This window comes from Triticum urartu, chromosome 4A (assembly GCF_056163025.1).
Source record: "Triticum urartu cultivar PI428250 chromosome 4A, HENAU_Tu73, whole genome shotgun sequence".
Taxonomy (NCBI): Eukaryota; Viridiplantae; Streptophyta; class Magnoliopsida; order Poales; family Poaceae; genus Triticum; species Triticum urartu.
The window spans coordinates 276,528,397-276,544,555 of NC_141876.1; the positions used below are offsets into that span (position 1 = coordinate 276,528,397).

General features: G+C 45.2%; 1 protein-coding gene across 1 annotated transcript; it reads right to left on the bottom strand.

Moving 5' to 3' along the window:
• Nucleotides 1-14,002: 14,002 nt before the first annotated feature.
• LOC147975580 (uncharacterized) lies at nucleotides 14,003-14,830 on the bottom strand. The gene has a single exon (XM_087520494.1). It carries the CDS (start codon nucleotides 14,828-14,830, stop codon nucleotides 14,003-14,005), a length of 828 nt encoding a protein of 275 aa, XP_087376620.1.
• Between the last annotated feature and the right edge of the window lie 1,329 nt (nucleotides 14,831-16,159).

Genomic DNA, 16,159 nt, shown 5'->3' on the forward strand with positions numbered 1-16,159 from the left:
TAGGTGCTGCGTCACCTTATTAATGGGCCAGGCCCATGTAATTTCGAAATACTTAAGTATAGGCTATTTTTAGAGTCCGTATGTGTGGGGAAACAAGAGTTAGGGTTGGTTTCGGACCCCACCCTCAAGGGCCACGAAATTCCCCCCTCTTCCTCCATATATATAGCCCTTAGGGCGTCGTTTAGACTTTGGGTTTTGTTTAGATTAAAAGTTCGCCATAGCTGCAACTTCGCATACATCGTTTGTGTCCAACGACCAGACCAAGACATCACAGAACCCCACCTTGATCAATAAAGCTTTCATCTTATATTCGCAATATCCCGATTGCAATCTCAGTTTCTTGCTTGTTCTTCGTTTGCTCGCAGGAAACAGACCCTTGTGGTCAGGTTGATCGTGCTCCGGCGTGGTCAATAACCCTCGGAAGTTGGTTTAGCGATTGCTAAGGCGCGACGTCTCGCACGTTCGTAGTCGAATCGTCAAGGTCGACTCCCACAGAAAACGATAGCCACCATCTCATCGAAACATCGGGACACCTTAGCCTCTATCACAGTCGATGGTGTGATCGGTTACCCTTAACCATTGGTAGCCATGTTTTCCCCTCTGACCTAGTAATTTTGGAGTCACAAGGATTGGATATAATACTAGGCATGGATTGGCTATCGAAGTATGGAGGAAACATTGACTGTGCTAGCAAGTCAATTCTGCTCACCACCACGGAGGGAAAAAGGGTCAAGTATGTATCCAGGCATGCGCCAAGAAGGACCCAAGTGAATTCCCTCTCAAGAGTTATTCAAGGGAAGTGCCTGTAGTGAAGGATTACCCGGATGTATTTCCGGAGGAACTACCAGGCATGCCACCAGATCGAGATATAGAGTTTTTGATAGAGCTATTGCCAGGCACCAGACCAATATCAAAGAGACCATACCGGATGCCCGCAAATGATCTGGAGGAAATTAAGAAGCAGATTAAGGAGTTATTGGAGAAATGTTACATTCGACAAAGTTCGTCACCGTGGGGAGCCCCAGTGCTCTTAGTTGAGAAGAAGGATGGATCCATGAGAATGGTTGTTGATTATCGTGCATTGAATGAAGTGACAATCAAGAACAAGTACCCACTACCGATGATCAACGATTTGTTTGACCAGTTGCAAGGAGCTAAAGTATTCTCCAAGATCAATCTGTGGTCGGGATATCACCAGCTGAAGATCCGAGAACAGGATATACCTAAGACAACTTTCACCACAAGGTACGTGCTATATGAGTACACCGTCATGTCATTTGGATTGACTAATGCCCCCGCCTATTTCATGAGTATGATGAATAAGGTGTTCATGGAGTTCTTGGATAAGTTTGTAGTGGTGTTCATTGATGATATTTTGGTATACTCAAAGAATGAAGAGGAGCACAAGGAACATTTGTGTTTAGTTCTCGAGAAGCTCAAGGAACATCAGTTATACGCCAAGTTCAGCAAATGTGAGTTTTGGTTGAAGGAAGTTGGATTCCTTGGACATGTTATGTTAGGAGAAGGTATAGCAGTAGACCCTACCAAGGTCCAGTCAGTCAGTGAGTGGTTGGCACCCACCTCAGTTGGAGAAATCCGCAGTTTTCTTGGACTCGCGGGATATTATCGGAGATTCATTGAAAATTTCTCCAAGATTGCGAAGCCCATGACGGAGTTGTTAAAGAAGGACACTAAGTTTAAATGGACAAATGAATGTGAGGCAAGTTATCAGGAATTGAAGAAACGTTTGGTTACAACCCCAATGCTGATTCTGCCGGATATACACAAGGATTACCAAGTGTATTGCAACGCTTCTCGCTTAGGACTTGGAGGTGTACTTATGCAGGACGGAAGAGTTGTTTCATATGGCTCACACCAGCTTCGACCACATGAGTTGAATTATGCCACGCATGATTTGGAGTTAGCAGCCGTAGTGCATGTGCTTAAGACCTGGAGACATTCTCTTATTGGAAACCGTTGTGATGTGTACACGTATCACAAGAGTTGAAGTATATTTTTACGCAGAAAGAGCTGAATCTCAGGCAGAGGAGATGGTTGGAGGTCATAAAGGATTATGATATGAAGCTGCACTATCATCCAGGAAAGGCCAATGTAGTAGCAGAAGCTTTGAGCCGGAAGAGTTATGTCAATACCCTCGTAAGTGGAGGATTACCAAAGGAGTTAGACGATGATCTCAGGGAGCTTCCTTTAGAAATAGTCCCTAGAGGTTTTTTTGCAGCAATGGAGGTTTAGTCAACATTATTGGAAAAGATTCGAGAAGCTCGGAAGGATGATAAGGAGATTGCTGAGATAAAGGAGAAGATAAGCAAAGGGAAAGCCAAGGGTTTTCATGAGGATGAGTATGAAACTTTATGGTTTGAGGACCGTGTTTATGTACCCAATAACGCGGAGATCAGTAAGTTAATACTTCAAGAAGCTCATGACTCGCCATACTCGATTCACCCCGGAAACACCAAGATGTATTTGGATTTGAAGGAGTGTATCTAGTGGACCGGTATGAAGAAAGATATTGCCGAGTATGTAGCCATATGTGATGTATGTCAGCGAGTGAAGGCAGAACATCAGAAGCCAGCAGGATTAATGCAACCTATGCTGATACCCGAATGGAAGTGGGACAAACTTGGCATGGATTTTATCACCGGATTGCCCAGGACCCGATCGGGATATGATTCTATCTGGGTAGTAGTGGATTGTTTGACCAAAGTGGCTCACTTTATCCATGTGAAAACCACCTATACGAGTGCAAAGTTGGCCAAGATATATATGACCAGGATCGTATGTCTGCATGGAGTTCCAAGGACCATCATATCAGAGAGAGGAACACAGTTTACCTCGAAGTTTTGGAACCAACTGCACCAGACTTTGGGTACTAGGCTGGAGTTCAGCACAGCCTTTCATCCACAGACAGATGGACAAACCGAAATAGTCAATCAGATTTTAGAGGACATGTTGAGAGCCTGTGCATTAGATTATGGATCCAGTTGGGATGATAATTTGCCATACGCAGAGTTCTCATACAACAACAGTTATCAAGCCAGTTTGAAGATGGCACCTTTTGAGGCTTTGTATGGGAGAAGGTGTAGGACACCGTTAATGTGGGATGAAGTTGGAGACCGTCAATTGTTTGGACCATATTTGATCAAAGAGTCAGAAGAGAAGTTTAAGTTGATTCGAGATAGACTGAAGGTAGCTCAGTCCAGGCAGAAGAGTTATGCAGACTCAAAACGCAAGGAGGTAGTCTATGAAATCGGAGATAGAGCATATCTTCGCATGTCACCTCTGCGAGGAGTTAAACCCTTTGGAGTTAAGGGAAAGTTAGCCCCGAGATTTGTAGGACCATACCAAGTTTTGGAACTTATGGGAGAGGTTGCCTACAAGTTGGAGTTACCCGAAGGATTGTCAGGAGTTCATGATGTGTTTCACGTTTCCCAGTTGAAGAAGTGCCATGCAGAGATGGCCGATATTCCTCTGAGAGATACAGTGCCCCTGGAAGCAATTCAGTTGGATAGTGATTTGACCTACGAGGAGAAACCCGTCAAGATTCTCGAGTTTGGTAGCCGAGTTACACGCAACAAGGTTATCAAGTTTAGTGGAGCCACCATACCGAAGATGAAGCCACATGGGAACGAGAAGAAGACCTACAGAAAGACCACCCACACCTATTTTCTAGCCAATCCGAATCTCGAGGGCGAGATTCATCTTAAGGGGGGTAGGTTTGTAACATCCCAATTTTTCAATTTCGATGCTATACATAGGTCATCATGTGAATATCATATTTTTTTTGCAGTTCGTTTGCGATCCTAGAAAATCCTAAGCAACTCAAGGACCCATGGAGAGACTTGGGGATTTCATTATTTTCATATTTGAAATTTTCTAAAATTTGAAAAGAGGATCGTTTTGGTTATAATACTTTTCTCTCTAAATATTTCAAATATCAACATAATGAGAGGAGATAAAATGACTTCTCCAAAATCAGAGGGGAATATTGGAGGAAAAATATTAAAATCAAATGATTATTTTATTTGGATTTTATCGCTATTTTATTTGAATTAGAAAAATATGCATTTTTCAAAATTGCATTTTTAGGCCAGAAAAATGTTCACTTTGTTCTAAATATTTTATTTAGATGGTGAAAATTGTTTTGACATTTTTACAATTTTTTGATATTTATTTAGGATTTTTTCTCCTTCAGCGAAATTTATTTAAAAAGTCTCCGGACCGACTGGCCGAAGCCCAGCCGGCCCATTGCGCCGCCACCGCCTCCTCCCGCTCGGAGTCCGGCGCGGACACGCCGCCGGAGTCCCGAAGGACTACGCGACGCCGCCACCAAATCGGGACACCCCCGACCCCATCTGCCCCTCGTCTCGCCCCGCCGCTCGCGCCGCCGCCAGCTCGCACCGCTGCCGCCGCTCGCGCCGCCGCCAGCTCGCACCGCTGCCGCCGCCCGCGCGCCACCGTCCGCTCGCACCGCCGCCGCTGCCCGTGCGTCGCTGTCGCACCGCCGCCAGCCCCGCCGCCCAAGCCGCTGCCTCGCCGGAGCCCGCCTCATCTGAAACCGCTGCCGACCCACCGGTTTTCTCGCCGGTTTTAGGTAAAACCTAAATCAGTTTTTTTAGGGTTTTCTCGGTTTATTTTTTCCGGTCGGTTTGCTAATTAGCGAACGTTCACCTGTTAGTTTGTTTTAATGAACGAATTCGTTCGTTTGTCTCTGTTAGCGGATGTTCATCCGATAGATTTTTCTTTTTCTGTTTTATTTTTGCCAGGGACCTATCCGTGATTATTTTTATCACATATTAGCCCCTGATCTTCAAACCCTCGCAACTTTTTAACAGTTCGTCCAAATCCAGTGAAACCAACGCCAAAATCTTCGTCTCAAACCCCTCTTTCCAGTTAGTCAACTTGAACATGGTTTTGACAAATTAAAATTTGGTTTCAAGCAGATTTGCTTTTTAATTTCTTTTGACCATAGTTTGAGTTTCGCAGCTCCGATTTGATTGATTCTTTTTGCAAATCGAAGCACTTCAGTTGAACTTTCAGTTTGGACTTTCTCATATGAGTTTTACCCTTGCATCTATGCTTGAGTGCTTATGTATGCTATTGTTTGTTTGCGATAGAATTTCCATAGTGCGAAGCGTGCTACTACGAGTCTCTAGGGTTTGCGGATCGTCAGCAAGGCAAGTAACACTTTGATCATATCCCTTTGTTACCCAGTGTTTATGCATTAGTTTCAACCCTCAAACATTGCATGAGTAGGATTGATAACATGTGGGTATTGGGAACTAGATGATGAGGTAGAACCTATTGTCCTTTATATCAAACCATGGGAGTTACTTCTATGTTATGCTATTACTGCTATGCTATGCTCGTAGACGTGGTTTGGTTGAGTGATCCATGACAGATGTGAGAGTATTTTTAATGGTTAACTTAAGGTGGCTACTTTAATAAACATCTAGGTGGATTGGTTGAGGCACCCTGGAGCACCCAGTGGTTGTCTGGGCAGCTGGAGAATCCAGTGTTGTCCTAGGATATCCCGGAGTACCCGTGCGGTCATCCTACGGTTTGCCACCCAGGCTCAAAGGGATCATAAGATAATTCATGCTAGAAACTTCCGTGTGCAGCCACAAGCCATTATGGGCTCTGGCATAGTTGAGTAAGTTGTGTGACCTCTTTCAGTGGTAGGCTAGCAGATGTAGGGGATGTAGGTGGTACTGTCTACCCAGTGATAGAGGCAAAGGTGTCCCGATGTTTCGATGAGATGGTGGCTATCGTTTTCTGTGGGAGTCGACCTTGACGATCCGACTACGAACGTGCGAGACGTCGCGCCTTAGCAATCGCTAAACCAACTTCCGAGGGGTTATTGACCACGCCGGAGCACGATCAACCTGACCACGAGGGCCTGTTTCCTGCGAGCAAACGAAGAACAAGTAAGAAATTGAGATTGCAATCTGGATATTGCGAATATAAGATGAAAGCTTTATTGATCAAGGTGGGGTTCTGTGACGTCTTGGTCTGGTCGTTGGACACAAACGAAGTACGCGAAGTTGCAGCTATGGCGAACTTTTAATCTAAACAAAACCCAAAGTCTAAACGACGCCCTAAGGGCTGTATATATGGAGGAAGAGAGGGGAATTTCGTGGCCCTTGAGGGTGGGGTCCGAAACCAACCCTAACTCTTGTTTCCCCACACATACGGACTCTAAAAATAGCCTATACTTAAGTATTTCGAAATTACATGGGCCTGGCCCATTAATAAGGTGACGCAGCACCTAGAATAGCCTATGGACGAATATTATGAAGTGGCATCTTGTATATTTCGTCCATGGCTTCATGCACTCCTTATGGCGGCTTCAAAGTCCTGAAATCATCACTTGTAACTCCGTTCTTGATCCCCTTGCGCATGCCATCAACTTCATGCGTGTTCTTGCTCCAATGTTCATCCTTCTCCAAGCTAGGCCCTTCATTTGAAAGCAAAACAAATGTATCCAATTTAGGCAGCATCATAATCTCATGAACATTAGAATCATTACCAAGAAACGAAAGTACCTGGTAATTTAATTGGCGTGCGCGAGCTCTAGTAATTGGTCCAGTATATGTAACAGTAGGGGCTGTGGGTGTAACAATGGTATTGATGTCCTCATCATCCTCCCCTTCTTGAAATGAAGTCGTCCTCGACGGAAGCTCATCTTCCTCACCCAAATAAGGCTTCAAATCTGCAATATTAAAAGTGGGACTAACCCCAAAATCTGCAGGTAGCTCAAGTTTATATGCATTATCATTTATTTTCTCTAAAACCTTAAAAGGACCATCAGCACGTGGCATTAGCTTTGATTTGCGCAGATTAGGAAATCTATCTTTACGCAAATGTAACCAAACAAGATCTCCAGGTGCAAACACAACATGTTTTCTACCCTTATCTCCAGCAAGTTTATATTTAGCATTCATACGCTCAATGTTTTCCTTAGTTAACTCATGCATTTTTAAAATCAATTCAGAACGTTCTTTAGCATCAAAATTAACCTTCTCCGAAGATGGAAGAGGCAACAAATCAATAGGTGCACGAGGTAGGAAACCATACACAATTTCAAAAGGGCACATCTTAGTAGTAGAATGCAATGAACGATTATAAGCAAATTCAATATGAGGCAAGCATTCTTCCCACATTTTCTTGTTATTCTTCAAAACAGCCCTAAGCATAGTAGACAATGTTCTATTGACTACTTCAGTTTGTCCATCAGTTTGGGGGTGACAAGTAGTACTAAAAAGCAGCTTAGTCCCCAACTTAGCCCATAAACATCTCCAAAAGTGGCTAAGAAATTTAGTATCACGATCTGAAACAATAGTATTTGACACACCATGTAAGCGAATAATTTCACGAAAGAACAAATCAGCAACATTAACAGCATCATCGCTTTTATGACATGGTATAAAGTGTGCCATTTTCGAGAACCTATCCACGACAACAAATATGCTATCCCTCCCCTTCTTTGTTCTAGGTAAACCTAAAACAAAGTCCATAGATATATCCTCCCAAGGAACACTAGGTACAGGCAAAGGCATATATAAACCATGAGGATTGAGTCATGACTTAGCTCTTTGACATGTAGTGCAGCGAGCAACAAAACGCTCAACATCCCGTCTCATCTTTGGCCAAAAGAAATGTGTAGCAAGTATATCCTCCGTCTTCTTGACGCCAAAGTGTCCCATTAATCCTCCTCCATGCGCCTCCTGCAACAACAAAAGACGAACGGAGCTAGTTGGAATGCATAGCTTGTTAGCACGAAACACAAATCCATCGTTAAGAACGAACTTGTTCCAAGTTCTCCCTTCCTTACAATTCTGCAATACATCTTTAAATTCAGCATCATTAACATATTGATCCTTGATGGTCTCCAAACCAAATATTTTAAAGTCAAGTTGTGAAAGCATAGTATAACGACGAGACAAGGCATCAGCAATAACATTTTCTTTACCCTTCTTGTGTTTAATCACATAAGGGAAAGTCTCAATGAATTCAACCCATTTAGCATGTCGACGGTTCAGTTTTGCTTGACTTTTAATGTGTTTCAAAGATTCATGATCAGAATGTATAACAAATTCCTTGGGCCATAAATAATGTTGCCATGTTTCTAACGTCCGAACAAGAGCATATAATTCTTTATCATAAGTAGAATAGTTCAGACTAGGCCCACTCAATTTTTCAGAAAAGTATGCAACAGGTTTTCCATCTTGTAATAACACACCTCCTAATCCAATTCCACTAGCATCACATTCAAGCTCAAAAGTCTTATTGAAATTAGGAAGTTGGAGTAAAGGAGCATGTGTCAACTTATCTTTCAATACCGTGAAGGCTTCTTCCTGTGCGGTACCCCAAACAAAAGGTACATCCTTCTTTGTAAGCTCGTTGAGAGGTGCAGCAATGGTGCTGAAATCTCTCACAAAACGCCTATAGAATCCAGCGAGGCCAAGGAAACTCCTCACTTGTGTGACTGTTTTGGCTGCGGCCAACTCTCAATAGCTTCAATCTTGGCTTTATCAACTTCAATTCCCTGTGGAGTAACAACATAGCCAAGAAAAGATACTCGGTCGGTGCAAAAGGTGCACTTTCCAAGGTTACCAAACAAACGTGCATCACGTAGAGCAATAAAAACAGCACGTAAATGTTCCAAATGTTCCTCCAAAGATTTGCTATAAATCAATATGTCATCAAAGTAAACTACCACAAATCGTCCAATGAAAGCACGTAAAACTTCGTTCATTAACCTCATGAAAGTACTAGGTGCATTAGTTAACCCAAAAGGCATGACTAAGCACTCATATAATCCAAACTTAGTTTTAAATGCTGTTTTCCATTCATCTCCCAATTTCATACGAATTTGATGGTAACCACTACGCAAATCAACTTTGGAGAATATTGTAGAGCCACTCAATTCATCAAGCATATCATCTAGCCTAGGAATAGGATGACGATAACGAATAGTAATATTATTAATGCCTCTACAATCAACGCACATACGCGACGTACCATCCTTTTTCGGCACTAAAATGATAGGAACAGCACAAGGACTAAGGGATTCGCGTATATAACCTTTGTCGAGCAGTTCTTGTACTTGACGCATAATCTCCTTCGTCTCCTCTGGATTGGTACGGTATGGTGCACGGTTGGGTAATGATGCACCGGGAATTAAGTCAATTTGATGCTCAATCCCGCGAATAGGTGGTAATCCCGGTGGCACGTCTTGTGGAAAGACGTCGGTGAACTCCTGCAAAATGTTAGTGACAGCAGGAGGCAAAGAGGAAGGCACGTCCTCGAATGAAAATAATGCCTCTTTGCACACAAAAGCATAGCAAACAGATTTGCTAAAATCTAGATCATCAATATCAGATTTGGTGGCAAGTAAACATGCACTTTTCAATTTAATTTCAGAAGCAACACTAGATTGTTTATTATTATTAGGCTGCATTTGTTGCTCAAATTCTTTTGCCACAATCTGATTTTCACTCTTAGTTTTCTCCTGTTTTGCTTTATTAGCTCTATTAATATCATCTTTCAAAATGGAATCAGGAGTCATAGGAAGCAAAGTAATATTTTTATCCTTATGAACAAGAGTATACTGATTGTTTCTACCATGGTGAATAGAATTTTTATCAAATTGCCATGGTCTACCAAGTAATAAGGAACATGCTTGCATCGGTACCACATCACAATCAACATAATCAGCATATGTAGAGATACTAAAATGCACACGAACAGTACGTGTTACCTTAACCTTGCCGCTGTTGTTGAACCATTGGATGTAGTAAGGATGTGGATGTGGTCTTGTGGTGAGAGATAGCTTCTCCACCATCTCGATGCTAGCCAAGTTGTTGCAACTCCCTCCATCTATGATCACGCGAACAGAACGTTCCTTCACAACTCCCTTTGTATGGAACAAATTATGCCTCTGATTTTGCTCAGCTTGTGTAACCTGCACACTCAAAACACGTTGAGCAACTAAACATTCATACCTGTCAGCATCTTCAGGAGCCATGTATTGCGTCTCATGATCAGAATCGTCTCCACCGTGTTCGTCACGTGTAATAAGAGCCAAAGTCTCCTCATCATAGTCACTAGCGGACTCATACCCACCATCCTCAGTAACAATCATCACACGCTTAGATGGGCATTCTCTCGCATAATGACCTCCACCCTTGCAACGTCGACAAATAATATCATGTGTTTGCCCTGTTGATGCCATGGATGAAGAAGAGCTCTTTGCAGGCCCAGAAGGTGTGCTCTTGGCAGATAGTGGTGATTGTGCCTGCTTTATTGTATCACGGTTGGAGGTCGTAGCCGACGGAGGCGCCGGTGTAGCAGAACGTGTGGAAGTAGATGATGCACGTGGTGTCCATGAAGAAGGTCGACCTGTAGGAAAGTTAGTCCGCGCCAATGCCTGTCGATCCTGCACTTCACGTTCAGCTTTACAAGCAAGATGGAATAAACGAGTGATATTAGTATACTCCTTATACTCTAGAATCGTCTGAATCTCTCTATTTAATCCACCCATAAAACGTGCAAGCATAGCTTCATTCTCCTCAACAATACCACATCTAATCATGCCAGTTTGTAATTCCTAATAATATTCTTCTACAGAATTTTTTCCCTGTCTTAAGCGCTGCAATTTTTGAAGTAATTCACGTTGATAATATGGTGGAACCCAACGAGTACGCATAGCAGTTTTCAAAGCAGCCCAAGTAGCAGGAATGGGATATAATCTACAATGCTCAGACCACCAAACACATGCAAAACTAGTGAATGCACAAACAGCAGCAGGAACACGTCTCTCCTCGGGATATTGTAAACATGTAAATCGTTGTTCAGTTTCTAACTCCCAAGTAAGATATATATCAGGAACATATCTACCCTCAAATGGTGGAATATTCAATTTTAGTTTAGGGAGATGGTCATGATCTCGTACCTGAGGGTGAGCCCTACCATTGCCATTATTTGCATGTGGACGACCTGATGGTTGCTGTGCTGGTGGTGGCACGTAGTTCTGATTTTGATCAACCTCATCCTCGTAATCGCCAGCAAAATCATCCTCCTCCGCATCAGCAGCAGGAGCCACAGAAGTAGCAACAGCAGCACCAACAGTTTGGCCAGGTGCAAGAGGGAGACGGCTCGCTCGGCGGAGGGCTGTTTCACGATGTGTAGGTAGTCGTCGTCGTTGTTGTTGTAGAGGTGCGTTAGGTGCAGCCGGTGGTGGTGGTGGAAGACGCGCGAGCAATTCATTAAACCTGTCATCGAGTTTTGTTTCGAACGTCTTCTCCATGTCATCTATCTTCTCCATGGCCTCTTCAAATCTGTTTAGCACATCCTGCACCTGTCCATTCATCATTTGCTGAAATTTATCATGCAACTCCTGATTCGTCATGTTCTCCCAGTCAGTCTCGTCGGCTTGTGATCCTGCCATGGTTAGCAACAATAGAAAACACACAAGAATATGATCCTACAGAATACTAACAAGAGGTGGTGGTGGCGGGTGTCACAAATCCGTCAAGCAAATCTCAAATTCTTACCAGTTCTTACCCAGCAGCAGGCGGTGATCGGCAACCGTTGTAGTCAAAACTCTCAAAAGCTTGGATAGAGCGATTGCCAGGGAGAGTCAAACGCACGACGTAGAGGTATGTGGAGCTGGGAAGGCTTATAGTATGGTAGCAAAAAGGGTCAGCAATAATCAATTCAGAGATGCAAAGTTGAATAAACGCTCAACGACGGTACTGTGCTGGTCCTAGGCTAGACCGTGCTAGAGACGCGAGCCTAGAACACTAACAAAATCACGGCGCTGCACGTAAATAAGGGAAAAGCACACTCTGGAACTTTTTTTTTTCGTTTTTTTTTGCGCTCCTCTTTTTTTTTTTTGCGCTCCTCTTTTTTTTTTTTTGCGAAAAATCACTATAATGGCGAGTGTCTCAAAACTCTTCCCTCGTCAAACTGATAGGATGGGCACGAAAATTTTTTTTCCACTTTTTTTTTCGGAAATCAGGGCAGCGACGACGAAAAAGTGCGACAAAAAATCACTATGATGGCACGTGGCTCAAAAGACTCAGAAAAGCCTAAAAATAGGATAGGGAAAAAATATTTTTGCCCGTGAAAATTTTGGCCTAAAAACTGCCCGGGGGCTCCAGACTCTTTTTTTTTCCGAGACCTACGCAGGCACGGAAACACGAATCGGAATTGAGATTGATCTCAAGAACAAACCTAATATGAGAAGAACTCGGATTGGTGGTGGATATATGGTGGTGGTATATGGCAGCGGTGGTGGTATATGGTAGCGGTGGTGGTATATGGATAGAGATTGATGGTGCGGCGGCGGCGTGACAACTTATGACCAGAACTCGAAACTCTAAAAGACTAGACTCTAAGACCAGCAACTTGACACGACGATGCAACCGCAAATTCAACAAAGCAAAAACCCTAAAAAGATTATGCAAAGGCTCAGATTGGTTCGGATATGATGAACTAACCCTAATTTTTTTGTGTGGCTTTTTCGTGGACTGTAGGTATGAAGAACAGACTCGATCTAATCTACGAAAAACTGTAAAATCTCACCGAGCAACCTGGAAATCTGATACCACTTGATAGAGGCAAAGGTGTCCCGATGTTTCGATGAGATGGTGGCTATCGTTTTCTGTGGGAGTCGACCTTGACGATCCGACTACGAACGTGCGAGACGTCGCGCCTTAGCAATCGCTAAACCAACTTCCGAGGGGTTATTGACCACGCCGGAGCACGATCAACCTGACCACGAGGGCCTGTTTCCTGCGAGCAAACGAAGAACAAGCAAGAAATTGAGATTGCAATCTGGATATTGCGAATATAAGATGAAAGCTTTATTGATCAAGGTGGGGTTCTGTGACGTCTTGGTCTGGTCGTTGGACACAAACGAAGTACGCGAAGTTGCAGCTATGGCGAACTTTTAATCTAAACAAAACCCAAAGTCTAAACGACGACCTAAGGGCTGTATATATGGAGGAAGAGAGGGGAATTTCGTGGCCCTTGAGGGTGGGGTCCGAAACCAACCCTAACTCTTGTTTCCCCACACATACGGACTCTAAAAATAGCCTATACTTAAGTATTTCGAAATTACATGGGCCTGGCCCATTAATAAGGTGACGCAGCACCTAGAATAGCCTATGGACGAATATTATGAAGTGGCATCTTGTATATTTCGTCCATGGCTTCATGCACTCCTTATGGCGGCTTCAAAGTCCTGAAATCATCACTTGTAACTCCGTTCTTGATCCCCTTGTGCATGCCATCAACTTCATGCGTGTTCTTGCTCCAATGTTCATCCTTCTCCAAGCTAGGCCCTTCATTTGAAAGCAAAACAAATGTATCCAATTTAGGCAGCATCATAATCTCATGAACATTAGAATCATTACCAAGAAACGAAAGTACCTGGTAATTTAATTGGCGTGCGCGAGCTCTAGTAATTGGTCCAGTATATGTAACAGTAGGGGCTGTGGGTGTAACAATGGTATTGATGTCCTCATCACCCAGAGTAAAGAGTTAATGCTTCAGAAAGACTGTGTCTCGGTCATCCGTTTTTCAAACACCGTGTAGTGCGAGAAATCCAACGGAGGAGATCGATTCTTGTGGGGAAAAGTGCACAAACTTCTGCAGAGTGTACAAACTAATCATGGTTAGCCGTGTCCCCGGTTATGGACATCTTGAGTATCTGGTTCTTGAATTATTGTTTTTTTCGAAACGGAGGCAAAAATATTTTCCTCATCGACTAATTAAGAAGAAGAGAATTGCCCAGTTATTTTATGGAAACCTGGCGAAAACCGATACAGACTCCCAAATGCGGACTACTCGCAAAGTAGGAAACACCAAAACCGCTTAAGCGACCCTCTAAACAAACAACAACCGCAACCCTCAACACTTGAAGAACAGAATGAAACTCCTAACAAGCACACTAAAGAAAACTGACCACCCTCCATCATGAAACCACAGACGCCTTTCGGATGGCGCCACACTTCTTGTTTTTCTTCTTCTTTGGTTTCTCCTTACTTGGCATCTTCTTTGCAGGGTCACTTGTCTTGCCAGATGTTGGCTGGTGAGCCACCCATTTGTCAAGAAAATCATAAAACTCATTGAATTTCTTGGTGTCGTTGTCGTCAACCAAGGGGCTCGTGGGAACAGGCACCAACCAACCAGCAACATCAACATCATCGACCTGAGGAACCACTGACAGAACATCCTCCACCGTAGGAACCAGCGACACAATTGACTTCGGCACCTTTAGTTGTTCACATGATAGAGATGAAACATGTTCCTTACACAACGTCGTCGATGAGTCCACCTCCAATTGCTCCAAGGACAAAGGCGAAGCAAGGTTCGAACATATATCCCGAAGCTCGAGCATGAGTTGCAACACCGGAGCCGCCAGCCCGACGATGGACTCGCCCACAGCGGGAGGCAACGCAACGGAAGAAGCAGACACCGATGGTGAATTGTCCCGAACACGAGGAGAGAAACAACCATAGGGCTCTGTCCCCCGGACCTCCGTGGAGTCAACAACTGCCACACCAAGAGGCTGTAGCATGGTCTGCAACATAGCCGGCACAAGGGAGAGCCTACTCAAAGCAGCCTCTGCCCGCTCCAGGAAGCTCTCAATTCGTGCCTGCCAGCCTTGAAGCAACTCGGTCTGATCAGCAAGGGCGGTCTGAAGCACCATAGAAGATGGGGTTGTCGGGCTAGCAGAAGCAGAAACCACAGACGCCCAAGACCCATGGCGAAGCGCAGTGAAGGGGAGCATGGATTTCATTTGGCCCTCTCTTGAAGGAGGAGGTGGATGTTGTTGGGTGCCAGGGCGAGAGACGGGCGGGACGACAGGACATGCCAATGAACTGAGAGGACGCCATGGGTTGCGGCAGTTGCACGCATGATGACCGTTCTCCAAGCAACGAGAGCATAAGAAGGGATCTCTACAAACTGCAGCACGGTGGCCACGGACGAGGCATCTGCAGCAGCGATCGTCAAGCCAAGCGGGGATTGGCCGGGGAGCCAGAGCCAATCTGGATAAATACCAATTCCTATTACTGGTAAAAAGATACAGATTAAAATAAAGAGTTCTCGTGGTCCAGAATCCACAAAATTTGCGTTTCTGTCCAGGTGCAGGTAGTCCGCATCTTCACAGACATGTCTATTTCACCGAGCCTCTCTCCGAGACAGTGCCCAGATCGTTACGCCTTTCGTGCGGGTCGGAACTTACCCGATAAGGAATTTCGCTACCTTAGGACCGTTATAGTTACGGCCGCCGTTCACCGGGGCTTCGGTCGCCGGCTTCCCTGTCATCAGTTCACCAACTTCCTTGACCTTCCGGCACTGGGCAGGCGTCAGCCCCCATACATGGTCTTATGACTTTGCGGAGACCTGTGTTTTTGGTAAACAGTCGCCCGGCCGGTGACGCCGAACGACGCCGGCCCACCACCTTCACCCATCCTAGATCCGAAGATGCCTCAGGAGCAGTAGCAACAACATCAGCAACAGCCGGATCGCTCACCCCGCCGGAGCATCTGGCAGCCAATGGCGTCAGCGGGGCGAGCTCCTCATCGTCGTCAATGCTGCAGACTTCATCAGCGAGGGAAGCCCACGACACAGCCAGTGGTGGCCGCGAGGCCTGCACGACGGCGTCGGGAGCGAGCACCTCCTTGGAGCTCTGAGAGCCCGGCCGCGCAGGAGCAAGCGCTGAAGGCAGAGAGGGCTCCTCCCCAACAGCAATGGCCGTGACGACTGAGCAGGGGCTCGCCACAGGCAGTAGCGCCCCTTCTAGCAGGAGCTCCGGAGGGGCCACAGAGACCTTGAAGGCGTGCGGTGGAGGAGTCCGCTGCAAATCAAGATCCAGGACGGAGGGCGCCGCCAGGAGCAGAGGAGGTGGTGGCGGCGGCTCCAGCTCAGAGAAGACGAGCGGCGGAGCAGGGAGGGCCGTCCAGAGCTCGCAGGTGGCCGAGGATGCGGCGAGCAGCCGGGCAGGGGGCGCCGGCGCCGGGGAAGGCACCGAACGCGGCTGGGATCTCATACCCTCGTCATGCACACCCCGGGTGCAGGAGAGCAGGGAAGAGTTGGAGGAAGCTGGATCCAGGAGCTGCGGCCT